General features: G+C 42.5%; 2 protein-coding genes across 2 annotated transcripts in view; both read right to left on the reverse strand.

The window, feature by feature from the left end:
• Window positions 1-8612: 8612 nt before the first annotated feature.
• The window catches only part of LOC136399263 (sialic acid-binding Ig-like lectin 5), a 45572-nt gene continuing 32522 nt past the window's right edge, over window positions 8613-21662 (reverse strand). The window contains exon 9 of the mRNA XM_066374302.1: window positions 8613-10055. Within this exon, the coding sequence (XP_066230399.1) occupies window positions 9861-10055 (195 nt within the window). The 3' untranslated portion in view covers window positions 8613-9860. The remainder of the gene's footprint in view (window positions 10056-21662) is intronic.
• Window positions 10698-13705, reverse strand: LOC136399276 (sialic acid-binding Ig-like lectin 5). The gene is made up of 6 exons (XM_066374330.1): window positions 13397-13705; window positions 12919-13188; window positions 12623-12670; window positions 12152-12409; window positions 11783-12067; window positions 10698-11571 (listed from the first exon to the last, which is right to left on the reverse strand). The coding sequence occupies exons 1-6, from the start codon at window positions 13569-13571 to the stop codon at window positions 11468-11470; spliced, it is 1140 nt and encodes a 379-aa protein (XP_066230427.1). The 5' UTR covers window positions 13572-13705; the 3' UTR covers window positions 10698-11467.

The raw sequence follows: 21662 nt of genomic DNA on the forward strand, positions 1-21662 counted from the left end.
AAGAAGGGTGAGCACAGGACAAGAAGCTATTCTGAGAGAGGGAGGAACCACATTCACATACCTTCATCACAGTATATCGGTATAATTATTTTATAATTAGGTATTGTTGTTAATTTCGTATTATGCCTAATTTATAAAATAAACTTTATCATTGAACTGTATGAGGAAAATCACAGTATATATAGGGTTTGGTATTGTTCACAGTTTCAAGCACCCACTGGGGTTTTGGAACACGTCTCCTGTGGAGAAGGGGAACTACTGTACTTACAAGTCCTGGAGGACACACAACAGGCCCGAGGACCACTCGGCACCGTCACAGGTAGAGAAACAGAGTGGACCTAGGATCCTGCCTTTATTGAGGTGAAGGGTGGGGTGCCTTGAAATCTGAGGTTCTATTGGTGAATTTAGAACATAAGAGCAGTAGTTAAACTTCGGGAGCAAAGGAGGGCTGAAGCAAGTGGCGGTCACCTAAGTGACCCAGGGCTTTCTCAAAGGGAACATCATGGGAGAGGTGGCCTGGCTCGCCATCAGCTTGTGTAGCTGGCAATGTGGTTGTCCCAGGTGGATGCCTTTGAAACAGATGCCTTGGCAACCAAGAGCTCAATGTCAGCCACTTACAAACAAAACAGCTTCCTGTTAGGCGCTTACGCTATAATGCTGCTGGTAATATTTTGACCGGTTTTGTTGTACAGCTTTCTTTTTAAAAAGTAAATTAGAGAAGAAAAAGTTCAGGTCAGAGTAATGGCGGGGTAGGAAGCGATACCGATAAATCTCCCCCAAAACTCAACAAGATCTTCAACCAGAAACAGAAAAACCTATACTTGGAGCTTCCAGATGCTTCGCAATACACCCAAAGGTATGATTGAGTGAAAAATTGGCTAAATATATAACCAAACCCCGAAGGAAATAGGGAGTAAGAAATGCTCCGCCTTCCTCACTAACCTAAACAGGGCGGCTTTCTCTGGTAACTCTGAATATAGAAACTGAGGCGGGCAAAGGGGGTGAATACATCCAGGCCACGACACAAACGGCCGAACCAGGCTGTGGCACGGAGATCCAAGCCAAGGAAAATCTGATCCTGTGGCAACCCGGGCAATACAAGCTAACACTCGCGCCAAACCCAAACAAAGAAAGACAAGCGGCGCGGACATTTTACCCGGTCTCCTGGTTGGTGCGCAGTTAGTGGGCGAGAGATTTCTTCCTAAGCCCCGGCAGTGGGTGCCCGTGTTGCCCCACGGAGAGGCAGGGTCAGAGGCCTTTCTGTGGGCCGAGGGCAGAGTCTCTGGGCAGCCCCAGCGCCCTGGGAAAGCCACGCACGGGAGGGAGTGAGAACTAATTCCAACGGTGGAGATTTTCCGTACTGGAGGGTGTTTCACTCAGAGGGAAACGCGGCCGGCCTCATATCCTGGTTTGCGCGCGCAGATAAGGAGTGAGCGATTCCTCCGAGTGCCTCGGGAGTGCGCGCCCGTGTTATCGCACAGAGGGGCAGAGTCAGGGGCCTTTGTGTGGGCCAAAGCGGAATCTCGGGCCGCCCCAGCGCCTTGCAAAAGCCGCGCACGGGGACGGAGCGAGACTCAATTCCAACGTTGCAACTTTTCCCTGCGGTTGGGGGTTTCACTCAGAGCGTGAGACTGCTGGCCGGATATCCTGGTCTGCGCGCGCAGCCAGTGAGTGAGAGTTTCCTCCAAGCGCCCCGGAAGTGGGCGCCCGCTTGTGTTACCGGACAGAGTGGCAGAGCCAGAGGTCTTTGAATGGCCGGAAAGCCCGCCTGATTATGCTAGCAGCTCTGACTGACTGAGCCTTACCCAAAGCCCTGTGCTGAGTGGAAATAGAGTGGGGAGTTGCCAGCTCTTTGAGCCTCTTACTATCCAGGCAGAGGCAGCAGCAACCCCATAGCTGGATTATCAGGCTACTAATTGAGGAAGGAAAGACTAGGAGAAAGGCTCTAGGAACACGGACTCTCTCACTGTCGGAGCCTATAAATGCTAATAGCCTCGACTGCCAACGAGACTAAAGCACAATACATGACATTGCCATAGAGACTTATCAACTGCAAACCTCCACCTGAGCGTGGCAAAGGGGCAAAACCCGGGGTACAGAGTCACCGACCAGGAAGAGGGAGAGAAAAGAAAAAGCAAGAAGATAACCTCTCAAAATCAAGAATAATCTGCAGACTTTATAACCTATCCCATTTTATTATATTTGTTCGTTTGTTTCTCTTATCTTCATTCTTGATACTTTTTTTTTCCTCCTCCAATTTGGCCGATTAACTCTCTACCGGTCTTACTCTCTCCTCTCCTTGAAGTACACTACCCATAAGTGTTACATCTCCCATTATCTTTTCTCTTCTCTTCCTTTCTCTCTATGAGGGTTGCACTCCAAAACCCTTAACTCTCTCTCTCTCTCTCTCTCCTTTCTTTTTTCTTCTTTTAGTGGTTCCCTCTTTTTTTTTCTCTCTCTCTCTTTCTTTTCTCCCTCTATATTAGTTTCTTCCTTTCTCCTTTACATCTCCTCTCACTCAAACCTCAATAACAAACAAATTATCTTATCTGGGACTCAAACTTATGTTTGTGGCATTCTGGGGGTTTTTTACTTCATCTTTTTAACTCACTAGCAGTGCTCCCATCCCTGGCTCTCCATATTATCTAGTTCTTGTTCCACTAAATACAATAGTAATTTTTTAATTTGTCCCCCCATTTTTCCGTTTTCCTCTTAATCCTCTCATCATAACTCTTAGACAACCAACACCTAAAAGCAAATCATTTTATTCTTGACCCAAATTTTTTCCTTATTTGCTTTTTGTGGGTCCATACGCTCTTTTTTTTTTTTCTTCTTTTTTCTTTTTTTTTTTTTTTTTTTGTTTGCCCCTTTATTACTTTTCCCCAATTCAGGCCCTCCATCACAGGCATTGTTTGTTATAATTCACAGTCCACCATAAGATTTTATCAAGAAAGAGGGGAGAGGAGAGGAGAGGAAAAAAGGAGGGGGGGAATAATTTCCTTTTTTTTTTTTTTTAAATTTTTATTTTATTTTATTTTTCTTTATTTCATTATTAAGTTTTTTTTATTTTTATTTTTTTTAAAAAAACAACTTTTTTCGATTTTTTTTTATTATTTTTTAAACTTTTTATTCTTTATTAAATCTCATTAATACTATCAACAAAACCACCCTCAGATGCCATTAAGGAAGAGAAAATCGAATATCATGGATACAAAAGAAAGAGAGGTAACACAGCTAGATGAGGAAAAATCTATGGAGAAAAAATTTAATATATTGGAAACCTTGGAGCTAAATGACAGAGAATTCAAGATAGAAATCCTAAAAATCCTCCGAGATATACAAGAAAACACAGAAAGGCAATTTAGGGAGCTCAGAAAACAACTCAATGAACACAAAGAATATATGTCCAAGGAAATTGAAACTATAAAAACAAATCAAACAGAGATGAAAAACTCAATTCACGAGCTGAAAAACGAAGTAACAAGCTTAGCTAATAGAACAGGTCAGATAGAAGAGAGGATTAGTGAAATAGAAGACAAGCAACTTGAGGCACAACAGAGAGAAGAAGAAAGAGACTCAAAAATTAAAAAAAATGAGATAGCCCTACAAGAATTATCTGACTCCATCAAAAAGAATAACATAAGAATAATAGGTATATCAGAGGGAGAAGAGAGAGAAAATGGAATGGAGAACATACTCAAACAAATAATAGATGAGAACTTCCCAAGCCTGTGGAAAGAACTAAAGCCTCAAGTTCAAGAAGCAAACAGAACTCCAAGTTTTCTTAACCCCAACAAACCTACTCCAAGGCATATCATAATGAAATTGACACAAACCAACAGCAAAGAAAAAATTCTCAAGGCAGCCAGGGAAAAGAAGAATACAACATATAAAGGAAGGCCCATTAGATTATCATCAGATTTCTCAGCAGAAACTCTACAAGCTAGAAGAGAATGGACCCCAATATTTAAAGTCCTGAAAGAGAGGAACTTTCAGCCACGAATACTATACCCATCAAAGCTATCCTTCAAATATGAAGGAGAAATAAAAACATTCACAGATACAGAAAAGATGAGGGAATTTATCATCAGAAAACCCCCACTCCAGGAATTACTAAAGGGGGTTCTCCAATCAGATACAAAGAACAAAAAAAACAGATCCACAAGTAAAAGCTCCAAGAAGAACACAATAAAACCAAATTTAAACTGTGACAACAACAAAAAGAAAGAGGGGGAGAAGATGGAGATTAACAGTAGCAAAGGACGATGGAGTGCAAAAGTACTCACAAAATAGTTCGCTACAATGAACAGGGTAGGGACCCTTTTCATTATTCAAAGGTAACCACCATTGAAAAAACCACCACAGAAGCACATGAGATAAAAAAGATAGCAACAGTGGAAAGATGTATGGAATACAACCAAATAAAAACAAAAGATAGAAAAACAAAAGAGAAGGATCAAACAAGACGCAAAACTAACAGAAAGCAAGATATAAAATGGCAATAGGGAACCCACAAGTATCAATAATTACACTAAATGTAAACGGATTAAACTCACCAATAAAAAGGCACAGAGTAGCAGAATGGATTAAAAAAGAAAATCCAACTGTATGCTGCCTACAGGAAACTCATCTAAGTAACAAGGATAAAAACAAATTCAAAGTGAAAGGCTGGAAAACAATACTCCAAGCAAATAACATCCAAAAAAAAGCAGGTGTAGCAATACTCATATCAGATAATGCTGACTACAAGACAGGAAAAGTACTCAGAGACAAAAATGGCCATTTCATAATGGCTAAGGGGACACTGAATCAAGAAGACATAACAATTCTTAATATATATGCACCAAACCAAGGAGCACCAAAATATATAAGACAGCTACTTATTGATCTTAAAACAAAAACTGACAAAAACACAATCATACTTGGAGACCTCAATACACCGCTGACGGCTCTAGATCGGTCATCCAAACAGAGAATCAACAAAGACATAGTGGCCTTAAACAAAACACTAGAGCACCTGGATATGATAGACATCTACAGGACATTTCATCCCAAAGTGACTGAGTATACATTTTTCTCCAGTGTACATGGATCATTCTCAAGAATTGACCATATGTTGGGCCACAAAAACAACATCAGCAAATTCAGAAAAATTGAAGTTGTACCAAGCATATTTTCTGATCATAAAGCCTTGAAACTAGAATTCAACTGCAAAAAAGAGGAAAAAAATCCCACAAAAATGTGGAAACTAAACAACATACTTTTAAAAAATGAATGGGTCAAAGAAGAAATAAGTGCAGAGATCAAAAGATATATACAGACTAATGAAAATGACAATACGACATATCAGAATCTATGGGATGCAGCAAAAGCAGTGATGAGGGAAGTTCATATCACTTCAGGCATATATGAACAAACAAGAGAGAGCCCAAGTGAACCACTTAACTTCCCACCTTAAGGAACTAGAAAAAGAAGAACAAAGACAACCCAAAACCAGCCGAAGAAAGGAGATAATAAAAATCAGAGCAGAAATAAATGAATTAGAGAACAGAAAAACTATAGAAAAAATTAATAGAACAAGGAGCTGGTTCTTTGAAAAGATCAACAAAATTGACAAACCCTTGGCAAGACTTACCAAGGAAAAAAGAGAAAGAACTCATATAAACAAAATCCAAAATGAAAGAGGAGAAATCACCACGGACACCATAGATATACAAAGAATTATTGTAGAATACTATGAAAAACTTTATGCCACTAAATTCAACAACCTAGAAGAAATGGATAAATTCCTAGAAAAATACAACCTTCCTAGACTGAGTCAAGAAGAAGCAGAAAGCCTAAACAGATCTATCAGTAGAGAAGAAATAGAAAAAACCATTAAAAACCTCCCCAAAAATAAAAGTCCAGGCCCTGACGGCTATACCAGCGAATTTTATCAAACATTCAAAGAAGACTTGGTTCCTATTCTACTCAAAGTCTTCCAAAAAATTGAAGAAGAAGCAATACTTCCAAACACATTTTACAAAGCCAACATAACCCTCATACCAAAACCAGGCAAGGATGGCACAAAAAAAGAAAACTACAGACCAATATCTCTAATGAATACAGATGCTAAAATACTAAACAAAATACTAGCAAATCGAATACAACAACATATTAAAAAAATAATACATCATGATCAAGTGGGATTCATCCCAGAATCTCAAGGATGGTTCAACATACGTAAAACGGTTAATGTAATACACCATATCAACAAAACAAAGAACAAAAACCACATGATCTTATCAATAGACGCAGAAAAGGCTTTCGATAAAATACAACACAATTTTATGTTTAAGACTCTCAACAAAATGGGTATAGAAGGAAAATATCTCAACATGATAAAGGCCATATATGATAAACCATCAGCTAACATCATATTAAATGGCACTAAACTGAAGGCTTTCCCCCTTAAATCAGGAACAAGACAGGGTTGTCCACTCTCTCCACTCTTATTTAATGTGGTACTAGAGGTTCTAGCCAGAGCAATCAGACAAGACAAAGAAATAAAAGGCATCCATATCGGAAAAGAAGAAGTAAAGGTATCACTTTTTGCAGATGATATGATACTATACATCGAAAACCCTAAAGAATCCACAAAAAGACTACTAGAAAAAATAAGCCAATACAGTAAGGTCGCAGGATACAAAATTAACATACAGAAGTCAATAGCCTTTCTATATGCCAACAATGAAACAACTGAGAAGGAACTCAAAAGAACAATCCCCTTCACGATTGCAACAAAAAAAATAAAATACTTAGGAATAAACATAACAAAGAATGTAAAGGACTTATATAATGAAAACTATAAACCATTGTTAAGGGAAATCGAAAAAGATATAATGAGATGGAAGAATATACCTTGTTCTTGGCTAGGAAGAATAAATATAATCAAGATGGCTATATTACCCAAAGCAATATACAAATTTAATGCAATTCCCATCAAACTTCCAATGACATTTTTTAAAGAAATAGAGCAAAAAATCATCAGATTTATATGGAACTATAAAAAACCCCGAATAGCCAAAGCAATCCTAAAGAAAAAGAATGAAGCTGGGGGCATTTCAATACCTGACTTCAAACTCTATTATAGGGCCACGACAATCAAAACAGCATGGTATTGGCAGAAAAATAGACACTCAGACCAATGGAACAGAATAGAAAGTCCAGAAATAAAACCACATATATATAGTCAAATAATTTTTGATAAAGGGGCCAACAACACACAATGGAGAAAAGAAAGCCTCTTCAATAAATGGTGCTGGGAAAACTGGAAAGCCACATGCAAAAGAATGAAACTGGACTACAGTCTCTCCCCCTGTACAAAAATTAACTCAAAATGGATCAAAGATCTAAACATAAGACCTGAAACAATTAAGTACATAGAAGAAGACATAGGTACTCAACTCAGGGACCTGGGTTTTAAAGAGCATTTTATGAATTTGACTCCAATGGCAAGAGAAGTGAAGGCAAAAATTAATGAATGGGACTACATCAGACTAAGAAGTTTTTGCTCAGCAAGAGAAACTGATAACAAAATAAACAGAAAGCCAACTAAATGGGAAATGATTTTTTCAAACGACAGCTCAGATAAGGGCCTAATATCCAAAATATACAAAGAACTCATAAAACTCAACAACAAACAAACAAACAATCCAATAAAAAAATGGGAAGAGGATATGAATAGACACTTCTCCCAGGAAGAAATACAAATGGCCAACAGATATATGAAAAGATGCTCATCTTCTTTAGCTATTAGAGAAATGCAAATCAAAACGGCAATGAGATACCACCTCACACCTGTTCGATTAGCTGTTATTAGCAAGTCAGGTAACAGCAAATGTTGGAGAGGCTGTGGAGAAAAAGGAACCCTCATACACTGTTGGTGGGAATGTAAAGTAGTACAACCATTATGGAAGAAAGTATGGTGGTTCCTCAAAAAACTGAAAATAGAACTACCTTATGACCCAGCAATCCCTCTACTGGGTATATATCCCAAAAACTCAGAAACATTGATACGTAAAGACACATGCAGCCCCATGTTTATTGCAGCATTGTTCACAGTGGCCAGGACATGGAAACAACCAAAAAGCCCATCAATAGATGACTGGATAAAGAAGATGTGGCACATATACACTATGGAATACTACTCAGCCATAAGAAATGATGACATCGGAACATTTACAGCAAAATGGTGGGATCTTGATAACATGATACGAAGCGAAATAAGTAAATCAGAAAAAAACAGGAACTGTATTATTCCATACGTAGGTGGGACATAATAGTGAAACTAAGAGACATTTATAAGAGTGTGGTGGTTACGGGGGGGCGGGGGGAATGGGAGAGGGATAGGGGGTGGGGAGGGGCACAAAGAAAACAAGATAGAAGGTGACAGAGGACAATCTGACTTTGGGTGGTGGGTATGCAACATAATTGAACGACAAGATAACCTGGACTTGTTATCTTTGAATATATGTATCCTGATTTATTGATGTCACCCCATTAAAAAAATAAAATTATATATATATATATATAAAAAAAGTAAATTAGTTCAACTGTGAAGGAGGAAGACTATGAGCTCTTTCTTCAGTCCATCTTCTCAACCCACGTCTGTCCGTGAACTCAGGTGAGAAGGACAGGAGGTGTACGCCAGACGAAAGCAAGGGAGATGGCCCACAGGGGAGGAGCCTCGAATAGCAAAGGCTTTCGTAGGAACCTGCATGGAAGGTTAAGGAAGAAAGACCAAGAGGAGAGGGTGGGTGAGTAGATAAATGCCACAGGAAGATGTCTGTGATGTAATGTCTAAGGTGAAGGAGCCAAGAAGAGATTAGTGTACGAGAGAATGAGGGTCAGCTCTCTGGCTGGCTTGTCCAAATTTACAAGAGATCTTATCCCAGACAGGAATTGGGAGGGTCTGTGGGAGGTGCTATCACACCTTATGTACTGATGAGACCACTACAGAAAATCTCTATGGTTACAGCAGAGCTCTGGGGTCCCAACAGCCCCTCCCCATGAACTTCCTCATCCCTTCTGCAAAAAGGCTTTCATCCTGCTTCTACCTCGCCCAGTCTGCATGTGGCTCACCATGGCTGCACGGACTGCATCTCAACCCATTTCTTTCCCAGAATAAGTCCTTTTGGGGGATGAAATACCTAGTCAGATTTTGCTTATGGCCAATAGGCTATTGGATAGCTCCTTGTGGAGTCCATAAATGGGACAGGGAAGAGACTGGGGTCAGGAGGTGCTGGAAGAATGGACAGGTGAAGTGAGACAACATGATCCCAGACAGATAATAAGATACCCTATCATGAACAGAACACTAGGGAGAGAGGCTGGTCTTCCCCTGGCAAGGCTCTGAAGCGTTCTGGAATGGAAAATGAAACCTACAAGTTGACACCCTGTCCTCTGTGCCTGGTCATCCCAGGGTTCAGGAGAACTTGCCAGCAGGACATTTCTGTTCAGAGAAAGGAGACCAGCAAGCCCTGAGCACACGCCTGGATCAGGCGCTCTGTTGTTGATTTCCGTGAGTTAATTTATTTCCTGCTCACAACCACGTTCGAATAAAATGCATGGGAATCTGAGAGTCAAAGAAATGAAGTGAATCACTTGATGACAATGCCTTAGGAAGTGCTGAAGCCTGCATGTGAGCCCAAGTCCCTGTCACCCCATCACCTGTCTTCTGTGCCCTGCCTGGGGACGCTCACACAGGAGTTAATGTTGATATTGTCACAAGTTCTCCTCCTGCTGCATCAGTTACTCCTGACTTCTTCACCCGGAGAGGCCATGATGCCTGCGGCCAGGACCGAGCTCTCAGTGAGTCCTCACTTGCTTCTCCTCTTGATCTCTGAGTACACAGGGGAGCTGGTGGCCTCCTGGTCCTGAGACTCCTGTGGTTTCATCCTATGAAAGCTGAGGTTGGCGTACTGGATTTCTTGTTGCTCCCATGATGGAGGGGCATCCCCAGCAAGTGATGCTTGGTCTGGGGGCCTCTCTGTGTTGGGCTTTAGCTTGGAACCCTGAGTGAAGGAGAAACAAGGGAGTCAGAGAAGAATAAGGCAGACATGGTCCCAAGGGGAAGTTGCACTGTTGGAGCACTTTTACTCATCTTCTTATTCCACACATATCTCTTATGAACTGAACGATTTACTCACTCATTTAAAACTTTGATTATACTATAGTGAGTGCTTACAATCAGAATTCATCTTCACAGAAACCCAGTATGAATAATATTTTTATTATCCCCATTTATAAATAGGAAAACTGAGGTACGAAGAGAGGATGTACTACTCCCAGAATAGGGACAAAGGAACAGTTATACAGAGATAGTTCTGACAGCTTGTACCCAGCAGAGGGAGGTGGGCTCAGTGGTCAGCAGGGTGGGCAGGAGGCTGACCATGGGCTCTGGGAGATGGAGGGGAAGTCAGCTCCCAGCTGTCTGTCCGGCTGACCACAGAGGGCCGGGTTTGGGGAGATGCTGATGAACTCAGTCAGGACTCATTGAATGGACATGCCCACCCCCCACACTGCATGAGAAGACACCCCACCACTCACCCAGGTGGCTGTGCCCACGACAGGGTCCTCACCATCCCTGACCTGGGGTCTCTCGGCCGCTGGCTTCCTGCGGGCTCTCACTCTAAGGGAAGAAGTCAGCAGCCAGAGTGGCTCAGGCATAGGTGGGCAGGGGCCCCCCCTTCCTGACAAGACGACTGAGGCACTCAGATCCTGGGACCAGACTCGGAGACCCTCCTGACATGCAAGTGAGTACTCTGTCCCCGTGGATGACCAAGTTTTGGCCAAGACTGAGTTTTCATCACAAGAGGCCCATCTTACACACAGAAACTTATACAGTAGTGATCATAACAGTGTTTTTCGTGATAGCAAAAAAGTAGAAACAACCCAAATGTCCATCAATAAGTGGACAGAAAAATAAAATATACCCTGGCCATACCCTGAAATATTATTTGGAAATAAAAGGGAATAAAGAACTGAGACAGGACCCCTGACAATACCGTGGTCTGAGAAAGAAGTCACAAAGGACCATGTACCGTATGAGTCCATTCACATGAACTGTGCAGAACGGGCAGGTCCTGAGACAAGACATAGGTAAATGGTTGCCTTGGGCTGTTGGGGGGGAGGCAGTGTGACAATTTAAAAATATGGGACAGTTTTTTTTTCTTTCATTTTAGACTAATGAAAAAAATTCTATAATTGATTGTTGTGATAGGTTCACAACTGTGACTGCACTAAAACTCGATGATTTATACACTTTAATTCTATGGGAATTTTACCTCAATAAAGTTAGTTTCCCATCTCACTCCTCACACAAAGAAGTCTCCTCTGCATGTAACAGCTTTCTTTTAGTGAGAAACAGTGGTCTCTCCAATTTCTTCCTATGACACAACTCTTTGCACCTTCCCTGGTCACAAGCTTACATGTAAAGGAAGAGGAGACACAAGCACAGGGACAGCAGGGCCATGACACCAGCACCTCCAAGAGCCGCAGGAACCACTCCTGCCCGGGACATGGACTTTCCTGCAGAGGAGAGGGCGTGAGACCACCCACCACAGGACTCAGTCTCTTGTACCCCAACTCCTTGCAGAACGCACAGTAGGTTCTGTTCCTGCAGGAGATGGAGGGCCCTGTCCTAGCAATCACCCCGTCCAAGCACAGCCGGACCCCAGTTCCATCCTCTCTGTGACCCACTCCTCTCTCCCTAAGCCTGTCCCCCATTAGACCCCCTGACCTGGTAGCAGCAGGACAGCGGCGCTCTGGGTCCCGTGGACATTGCTGGCCTCGCAGCTGAGTCTGAGGCCGGCACTGAGCTCCTGGCTGAGGCTCAGGGAGCTGTTGGCCCAGGGCCCCGCTGAGCGGGAGGTGACCCTGCAGGAGGCATTGCTGTGGTTCCCCTCCAGCAGCCCCGCCCCCAGCCGCCAGCGCAGGGAGGGGGCCGGCTGGGCTCGGGAGGAGCAGCTGCAGTGCAGACCCTGGTCCTCCCAGGAGCAGGAGGGGCCCAGCAGCTGCGGGGGGTCTGTGGGGAGAGAGAAATGGGGTCAGAGGTGCCTCTGTCCTCCCAGGACCCAGGTGACCTGCCCCCAGGTGTCCCCACACTCACAGACCACAGAGAGGCTGAGAGAGAGAGTCTGGGAGCCCAGCAGGTGCTGAGCCCTGCAGGTGAACTCCCCTTCTTCTGCAGTCCCCATGCGGGGCAGCTCCAGGGTTGCAGTGCTGGAGATGGGGGTGGCGTTCAAGGCTGGGGACCCCCAGAACCAGGTCAGCTCTGCAGGGGGGTTGCTGTCAGCCAAACAGAGCAGCCGCACAGCCTCGCCCTTCAGGATGAGCAGGGAGGAGGTGTTCTGAACAGACTTGAGGACTTAGAGGAGAGAAGTACAGAGAGAGAGAGAGAGAGAGAGAGAGAGAGAGAGAGACCGACAGACAGATGTGAAACACAGGTACAGGCAGCACCCACAAGAGGAGATGGAGGGTGATGGTTTTTATCCTTGCCATTCCCATATATGACCCCCCAACACACACTAATGTCCCTGGGGGCAGGTCCCAGTCTCAGAGAGGTGAGGTTCTTTCCTACCTGTGACATTTCTGAAGGAGATGCCTATGGTGAGGTTCCGGGGGGCATCTGGGACAGAAAGACATGGCCCCGCTTCAGAGGGGAGGGGTGGATGGAACCCACTCCAGACCCATAGAGGGGAGGTGGGAACCAGGAAGGTGGGATTGCTGTCCTCTGGCCCATCCCCCACCTGCACTCAGATCCATGCACAAGTGTCCTCTAGCTCAGTCTCCCCAACACACACATACACACACACACACAAGAACACACAACAGTCTTATTACCCCCAGAGATCCAGCCATCTCTCAGACACTCACAGAAGACATTGAGCCAGATGGTTCTCTGTGTGATCACTGAAGATCCCGTGCATTTCACCTGACAGGTGAGGTTGGTGCCGTGGTCCTGTGGCCTCGGGGTGAAGGAGAGCACTGAGGAGTGGAGGGTCTGAGTGTTCAGCGAGGCAAGAGCATTCCCCACCCAGAAAAAGATGAGACGTCTTCCCTTTTCACAGGTCCCTGGCAGGCTGCAGGTCACCTGTGTGCGTTGGCCGGACTCCAGAGGCTCCAGAAAATGGATGTCGGGTTTGTCTGTCAGGGAAGAGGAGGAGAGAGGGAGGCGCTTGAACCACTGTGTTTGGAGACTCTGAGTGTGACTCAGGTCCAAGCACACCCCAGGTCGTGTGCCTCTCTTGACCACCCTGGGCCCAAGTCCTGGATCAGGGAGTGTTCCAGTGTCCTGTTCTTGTTCAAAGACCGGGTCCCAATTCCCTGGATCCTACTTGGGCCTCACTCATACCTGTCACCTGCAATTTCAGCATCTTTTTTTTGTAACTATATTTCACATCATTTTCTCTCTCCACTCGGAAGAAGTAGGTTCCTGAGTCACTGGTTCTGGCGTCTCTGATGGTCAGGGAACAGTCGTTGGTGTTTGGGTCTGCGAGGAGGAATCGGTTCCAAAACCCTCTCTTCATTGTTCCAATTTGATTGCTTCTGGCCACAGGATCATCAATGGCTGGGTGATCCCCATCCCGGTACCAGTAGGTATAGAGTGAACCAGAGGAAAACCACAAACTTCTTGGGTAGGAGAAGTAGCAGGGCACGTGGACAGACAGACCCTTCTGTACCCTCACCAATTCCTGCACTCGGAGCTCATAGCCTGGCTGCTTCTGCAGGGACCCTGCAGGGACAGAGAGGCTCAGCTGCAACCACCACCCCTCCCCCAGCTGCCCCTCCCCCCTCCTTCAGGCCACTCACCCCCCCACAGCAGGGGCAGCAGCAGCAGGGGCACCATGTCTGCATCTGACAGGACAGATCAGGTCCAAGTCCCAGTGTCAAGGAGAAAAATGTCCATCTGTGAGGTGGAACAGGGTTTGCCCAACAGGAAGCTGTGTGTGTGAGAGCTGTGACCACGCATGAAAGGGGAACTTCGGCTCCACAGGCTGTAAGGGGTGCAGTGTGGTCTGAGAAATCATCCTGTAGCCCTGGCCATTGGCTCAGTGGAGAGAGCACTGGCCCAGCACATGGATGTCCAGGTTCAATTCTAGGACAGGACACACAGGAGAAGCAACCATCTGCTTCTCACCACTCCCTCACTCCCCTCTCTCCCTCTTCTCCTGCCACAGTAGACAGAGACTTAAAGATATATACAGGATGGGTTCGGGAGGATGCCAGGTACTAATTGTTCAAGTGTGGCCCCAGGTACTGAGGTTAGCTCCGCTGAAGCACATCAGCCTCAGGCACTAAAAATGACTCAGTACTTGAGCACTGGCCCACGAAGGGGTTGCCGGGTAGATCCCCATCGGGGCACATGCAGGAATCTGTCTCACTATCTCCCCTTTTCTCACCTAAAAAAAAGAATCATCCTGTCTCACCTGCTCATCACCTGACACAGCAAGTGGATATACTGAGGCCCCAGAGGTGGAGATTCTTGTCCAGATGTGCATCTGAAAGTGATCACCTTACAGGTGAAGTTTAACCCAAGAGGGAGATCATTCAACATAGCATCACAGTCAGAGAACGTCCTAGAGATTCTGGGAAAACAATCCTTAGCTGGGACAATTGAACATTCTGAAAAAAGATAATTAAAACATTGTGTAGACCACTCAAGTACTGGCAAGAGAGAAAGCAATGTAGACCCAACCTCAGGGGAAGGTGGAATGCAAGGGAATGTTGAGCAATAAAGCCCGTGGCTCTGAGGGGCACTGGGGACATGGGATGCACACATGTTGGTCTTCAAGGTTCTGAATATCAGTGGGACAGCAATTACACACTGGCTTTCTCAGAACTGGAGGTGGATGCCTGACCCAGTGGTAGTGCAGTGGGTAGATCATCAACCTGGGATGCTGAGAATCCAGGTTGGAAACCCTGAAGTCACTGGCTTGAGTTCAGGCTTATCACCTTGAGCACAGGATCACCAGACTGAGCATTTGATCATAGACATGACCCCATGGTCACTGGCTTGAGTCCCAAGGTAGCTGATTTAAATCAGGGTTCCTGGATTGAGCAAGGGGTCAATGGCTTTGCTATAGCCCCCAGTAAAGGCACATATGAGAAGCAATCAATGAACAACTAAAGTGCCACAACTATGAGTTGATGCTTCTCTCTCTCTCTCTCTCCCTTCCTGTCTGTTTCTCTATCTCTGTGTGTCTCTTTCACTGGCTAAAAAAAGAAAAGAAAAGAAACAAAAAAACAAACAAAAAAACCTGGAGGTGTAAATAAAGATCTTGCTTCATGCTGTGAGGACCCCAAAGGCTAGACCTCACATAGCAGAAAATTTGCCACGCCACAGCTCAGGAAACTTCATCTTCAGGGCCCTCACGTACTCAGTCCCATTTCAAAGCCCCAGTAAGGGCTTCAGTGATGTGTGGGAATTGCCTGTTATCCTCCTTCTCTTTTAAGAATGAAGAAAACTTAATAATAATTTTCCAAATTTGTAATGATGTAAAAAAGAGGCGTCAACTAGAATGGTGAGGTCACTGGTTCAAATTCCAGGCTTGCCTGTTCAAAGCAAATATGGGAATTGATGCTTCCTGCTCCTCTCCCTTCTTCTCTCTCTCTCTCTCTCTCTCTCTCTCTCTCTCTCTCTGTCTCTCTCTCCCTTTCTCTCTTCCCTCCTAAAATGAACTTTAAAAAGTGCAAGTTATGTGCTTGAAAGTAAGTTTCTTAAACTATACACACAAAAAAGAAATGTCAATTAAACATGCCAGAAGAAAAACAGAATTTTCTTTCTAGATTCTATATTATATATGTAAGGTTGGTGGGCAACAGGGAAGGTCACATGAGGAACCAGACCCGGGAACTTTGGCTAGAACCGCCCACACCCATGTGCACCAAAAGATACTTCCCAGGAGTCCTTGGGAAAAGAGCAACCATCTGTCAGCCAATGAAATTTCACCACATCATATTAGCTCAACCACCCTAGACGACCCTTTAAATATTCCCCACATGGTTTCATCCATGCGACTTCTCTGGTCTCTTCCCCAGGACCAGAGAATATTGTATGGGAAGCTCTGTACTAAATAAAGCTTTTATTATTCCACACTTCGTGTCTATGCCCTTCCTTCTTCCTCGGTGGGGACAAATACCTTACAATATAAATATAATATTATTATATCAAATAAGTTATTAATATAATATTAACATTAATTACTATCTTGATAGAATTATTATCTTACAAAAAGGCAATGAAAGAGCATCAGTCCGCATTGTGAGAACTAGTGCTGTGCAGGTGTGACAGACAAGTGTGCCACACTGCCAATAACATAGTCTGTACTTTTTCTGAATTGTCTTGTATTTTGGTTTTGAGCATTCTGGCTTTGATGACTTGATGTGATGTGGTTTCTCATTTCAGAAATATTCATGTGTGCCACGTTTAGTATTTCTTTTTGAAGCAGTGATCAATCTCAACAGTTGTATAAACATCAGGTGTTGGGGACCAAAGAATAAACAGGACATTTTCAGCCTGGATTTTGGGGACAGAGGTGCTGGGAGCTGGCTGTGGGCTGAGGGTCTGCCCAGCTCCCCACCTCACCTGCCTAATTAAGTTAACAAAGGGCTGTGCTTCAGTGCTCGTCCTGCCCACCCATATTCCGCTGAAGGACTGGAAGGAAGTTACTAAGGTTGTGTATGTTAAGTATTGGTGGGGGGTTTTTTGCACCTAGTGGTTTTCTTGGGTTGCCTTGGAAACATCATTGAATTGCTAATGGCCTACTTTACCCAGAAAATAAAGACAAATGTCTTTCTGGGGAGGCCATGTTTTTGCAGCTCGGTCAGGACAGTAGTGACTATAGGCAAGGAGCTGTGGCATCCTCCCGAACCCATCCTGTATATATCTTTAAGTCTCTATTTTTCATTCAATTTCATACCATTTCCCACTCAAGACCCTGGATAGACTTGTCGTGCAGGTTGTGGCAGTTGGCACCCAACGTGGGGCTCAAAAAAGGGAAAGTGAAGGTAACAAAACTCTCCCCAGAGGTGTGCATGCAAAGTAAATAAAGCTTTTGAGATGTAAAGCTTGTAAATAGGGTTTGGGGGGAAAGTATAATAGTAAAATTCAGGAGTAAAAAATAATGGGACAGTTAGGGTCAAAAGTGAGGGAACTTTTTCTTTTTATACAAGTGTTTTAAGTTGAGGAGAAGAAGTTGTTTAATCAGAGTGAGGTAGAAATGGAGGAATGTAAATTTGAGAACTTGGAGTATGAGAATAACTCGGGAGATGAGAATATCATGGCTGTGGCCATTGTAATCTTTGCACCTCCGCAGCCTTCTGATCAGCTGCTCCCAAGGTCTTTGTCTCAGACCCTTGGAAATCCCCACTCTGGTGGGCTTTGGATCAGGATTGAGATACAGAGTACTGTTGGAGACTGTATAAGCCAGTGTTTCCCAACATTTTTTGTGCCATGCCCCACCTTAACCTTTCTAAAATTTTTATGTCCCCCCCTATGTAACATACATAATTTTTAACATTAAAAAATTGACTTGTTCACTTAATAAACATAAATGATAGGTTCTAGGAAGAAATCACTATGAAATTGTTAACAAAACACAGTAAGTAAAACTTCAAAACATATAATGAAAAACAGAAATTTAAATTCCAAATAATTTTAATACAGATTTTTCTATATTAATTTATTATTTTAATTTAGTGTGATCCTTGCGCTTGATGCTTGCTGAACGGAGATTTTATATTAGGTTCCAATTTGGTTAGCTTTAGTCTCAAGTCTCCACATTGTGTTATATCCAGCCGATTTCTTTTTTTTACCAGTAAATCATTTACAGCACTAAATCCACATTCAGCTAAAAATGAAGATGGAAACGGTAACAATAGTTTTCTTGCACATTTGGTTGAATTTGGGTATTTGATTTCTGTTTCCTCACAAAGCCATGCCATCGCTCCTTTGATATTAAATAAAGCTTTAACTGACTCATCATTTTGCAATTCTGCGAGTTCTTCTTGATACTGCATATTTGATATATCAGACAAATCCACTAACATTGGCTGCATCATCCATGTTGGGAAATCAATTTGTTTTAAATCAGAAAATCTTTCTTTGAAATCAGCCAATAGAATATTCAAATGATTGACAATAACAAGTAAAGCGGTATCAGTTACTTCACATTTTTGGAGCCAATGAAACTGTTTAAAGTTTTTGTTGTTAATATGTTTCTGACATAACTCAATATTGGTAATGAAACCAAATATCTTTGCTTTTGCATCCACAAGAGTTTTATTTGTTCCTTGAAGTTGCTTATTTAATATATTTAGTTTTTCAAAGATATCGGCTAAATAACTCACAAATGCTTTACCATCTATTGTTAACAGATACTTCATTTCAGGTTTGTCGCTTAAAAAATCACTAAGAGTATCAAACAGTTCCATAAATCTTTTCAAACAGTTTCCCTTAGATAGCCATCTTACTTCAGTATGAAGTAAAAGTCTCACATGGTCTTCATTTTGTTTTTCACAAAATAGCTTGAAAAGACGCTCACATTTGGCACTAGCTTTAATAGCATTAACACACTTTCTTACTGTATGTAATACTTCATTCAGAACAGGCAAGATGTTTTTAGCTACCAAGTTTTCCCTATGAATAACACAATGCACAAGAATCATTTCTGGATTCACATCTTTCATCAATTTTAAGCAGCCATTTTTCTTGCCCATCATATTGGGAGCACCATCTGCAGCACAAGATGTTATATTTTTCATTGGTATATCATTGACATCTAAGTAGTTTTTTAGCTTATTATATATATCTTTGGAGGTAGTGGTGCTTTCTGATCTTTTACAGAACAACATTTCTTCAGCAAAATGTCCTTTATCAATATATCTTACGTAAGTTATCAATACTGCCTCACTGTCTCTCAAAGTTGATTCATCCATTTGCAAGGAGAATTTTCTTGTTTTCAGCTTTTCAATAAGTTGTTTTTCAATATCCTCACTCATTTCGTCTATTCTTCTGCTAACAGTATTGTCACTGAGTGGCATAGCTTTTACATCTTTGTCATCTTTTTCAAGAACCATTTTTAAGAAATGCTGATATTGACGGTTTTATTAAATTCTCTCCTATAGTGTGATTTTCTCCAGTTTTAGCGATGAATAAAGAAATTTGATAACTAGCCTCAAGAACACAATTATTAGTTGAAGTATGAGCAGTAAATAGAGACTTTAATGTTGTTCTTTTTTCAAAATTTTTCTTTAAAGTTTTAAAGTAACTCAAATCTGAATTAATATGAGCACTATGTTTTGCCTTCAAATGCGCCTCAAGACGACCTCGTTTCATTGATTCGTTGGTCAAGCATTGCTGGCATAAAAGACAAAAAGGAATCCGCTCATTGTGAACAGCGGGTATGAACCCAAATTTTAAATATTCCTCTGAATATTGACGAGTTTTTTCTTGCTTGCACCACTCATTTTACTATGGGCTATAAGAAATAAAAATAAGATCAATTAAAACATGTGTTAAAATATATTCAATGTGACATAGAGTAAACGTATACTAAAAATTCATATTTATTTAAATGTATATAACACATTTACTACACTACCACTGCAAATCAAAAGGTATCTATATTTTTTCCACTTGACAAAATTTTCTGGAAAGTTATGCTTCTAAAATTAAAATTGTCGTGCATGCACTATTATAGCCCCAATAATATTTATAAAATATTATTGCTTTCTAGCCCTGATGCAAGAAGTACTTAATAAAGAGTTTAATATTGATAAAAATAAAATCAAATACTTACCAATTATATCTATACAATATATATATGTATATTTATTAAATCAACGAGCTTCTACAACAGTTTTGACTGACACTTATTTCAAATTAACACCAACTGAATGATGTGAAACACTACAGAAGTTGCGATGGGCCAATTAGGTGAGAATAATTGCATTGTTTAGCGAGTTTTTAAAACATCTGGGGTTCCCCGCGGCAGACAGCACGCTCCGCGGTGAACCCAGGACAAAGTTTTCTTGATGACGCCAATCACCCAGTTGATATTTTGGTCTCGTCAAACAAAATTATACTTAATAATTATTTACCGCAATTATTTAAGAATTGCATTTTTTGTTAAATTTGGCACCGATATCTAGCATTGCATTTAAATGGCCTGGGGTGAAAGAGTTAAAGTCGTGTTGAGTCCGTTTTCAAATTGCCCCCCTTAACTATCGAATTGCCCCCCTGTGGGGCGTGGGCCCCACGTTGGGAAACACCGGTATAAGCCAACAGGTTATTTTGTAATTTGGATATCTTGGGGAGAGAGGTGTTGGGTGTGGGAGACAGACTGTGGGCTCGCAGGGTCATTGTAGCCTAAGGTTTGGTTTGGGACTGAGCCTTTTAGACTCTATTAATACTAAGATCTCTTAATACTAACATCTTTAATACTAAGATCTTTTCAGCACTAAGCTTTTCTCCACACCCTTGACTGTTGCAGATGTAGGGTGGTGTACTCTTATGAGGAATCCAATTTATGCTTCAGATAACTGGCTTTGTATCAGAGACTTCCCTATTTGTACATTGGATTAAAGGCTTTAATTGCCTATGCTATATAATAAAGTAAATACCGGGGGCTCGCTCTCTCTGATATTGCCATCAGCATTGAAGAGGCCCCCCGATCCCATCCTCTTTTTTTGTTGAGTCTATTTTCTTACTTCTGCACTGTTCTTCCTCAGGATCCAGAATTACTAGGCACGCTGGTCCACGGCCAGTGGTGCCCAACATGGAGCCTGGGTACGAGAAACTAAACTAAAGGCAGGTGACAGAACTCCCCAAGTGTACACAGTGAGTTTTTGGGGAGAGTCAGGAGTAATAAATTATGGGACAGCTTGAATCAGAAATAAAAAATTTTTTGTAGAAATGTTTCCATATGAGGATGAATTGTTGTCTGAAGAGTATCAAGGTGAGCCAGAAACGGAGGGATGTGAATACGAGAACAACTTGGAGTCTGAGGATGACTTGGGGGATAAAAGTTTTGCGGCTATAGATGCCTTAACCACGTGGCCTCTGCCGCCCTCAGCTCCTTCCTATGTTCAACCCTCTGCTCCTCTGTACACTTATCAGGCTGATTCCAGAGTCTATAACTCAAAATCAGGGAAATCTCCACTCCAACAATCTATAGACCAGGCTCGAAATATAGGAGAAACAATAAATGGCCTTATCTGTTTTCCTGTTGCAGAAGACAGGATGATAAGGGGAAACTAGTGTGAGAACATGAATCTGTACCTTTTAAAACTCTGAAAGAACTTAAACTTGCTTCTGCTCAGTATGGGCCTACTGCCCCTTTTTACAGTTGGTTTATTAGATACTATTAGTGCAAAGGCTCTGCCCCCAAATGACTCGAAAGCAATTGCTCGTGCTTGTCTCTCCGGGGGTGATTATTTGCTGTGGAACTCAGACTTTCATGAAAAGGCCATGGAGCAGGATGAGAAAACTCAGCAAGAGGAGGTTGCTGTTACTATGGTATGTTAACTGGAGAAGGTCAATATGCCCATATGGCAACTCAATTAGAGTATCAACTAACTACTTATAATACAATTAATCAGCCACAAAGACATGGAAA

The sequence above is a fragment of the Saccopteryx leptura genome, chromosome 3 (assembly GCF_036850995.1).
Source record: "Saccopteryx leptura isolate mSacLep1 chromosome 3, mSacLep1_pri_phased_curated, whole genome shotgun sequence".
NCBI lineage: Eukaryota > Metazoa > Chordata > Mammalia > Chiroptera > Emballonuridae > Saccopteryx > Saccopteryx leptura.

Bases quoted from the DNA above. Each gene is read 5' to 3' on its own strand.
- LOC136399276 (XM_066374330.1), bottom strand. From the start codon at position 13,571: ATGAAGAGAGGGTTTTGGAACCGATTCCTCCTCGCAGACCCAAACACC. The intron at 13,189-13,396 runs GTATGAGTGAGG...CTTCCCTGACAG, and splicing joins GCTGAAATTGCAGGTGACAG to ACAAACCCGACATCCATTTT. The intron at 12,068-12,151 runs GTGAGTGTGGGG...CTCTCCCCACAG, and splicing joins TCTCAGCCTCTCTGTGGTCT to ACCCCCCGCAGCTGCTGGGC.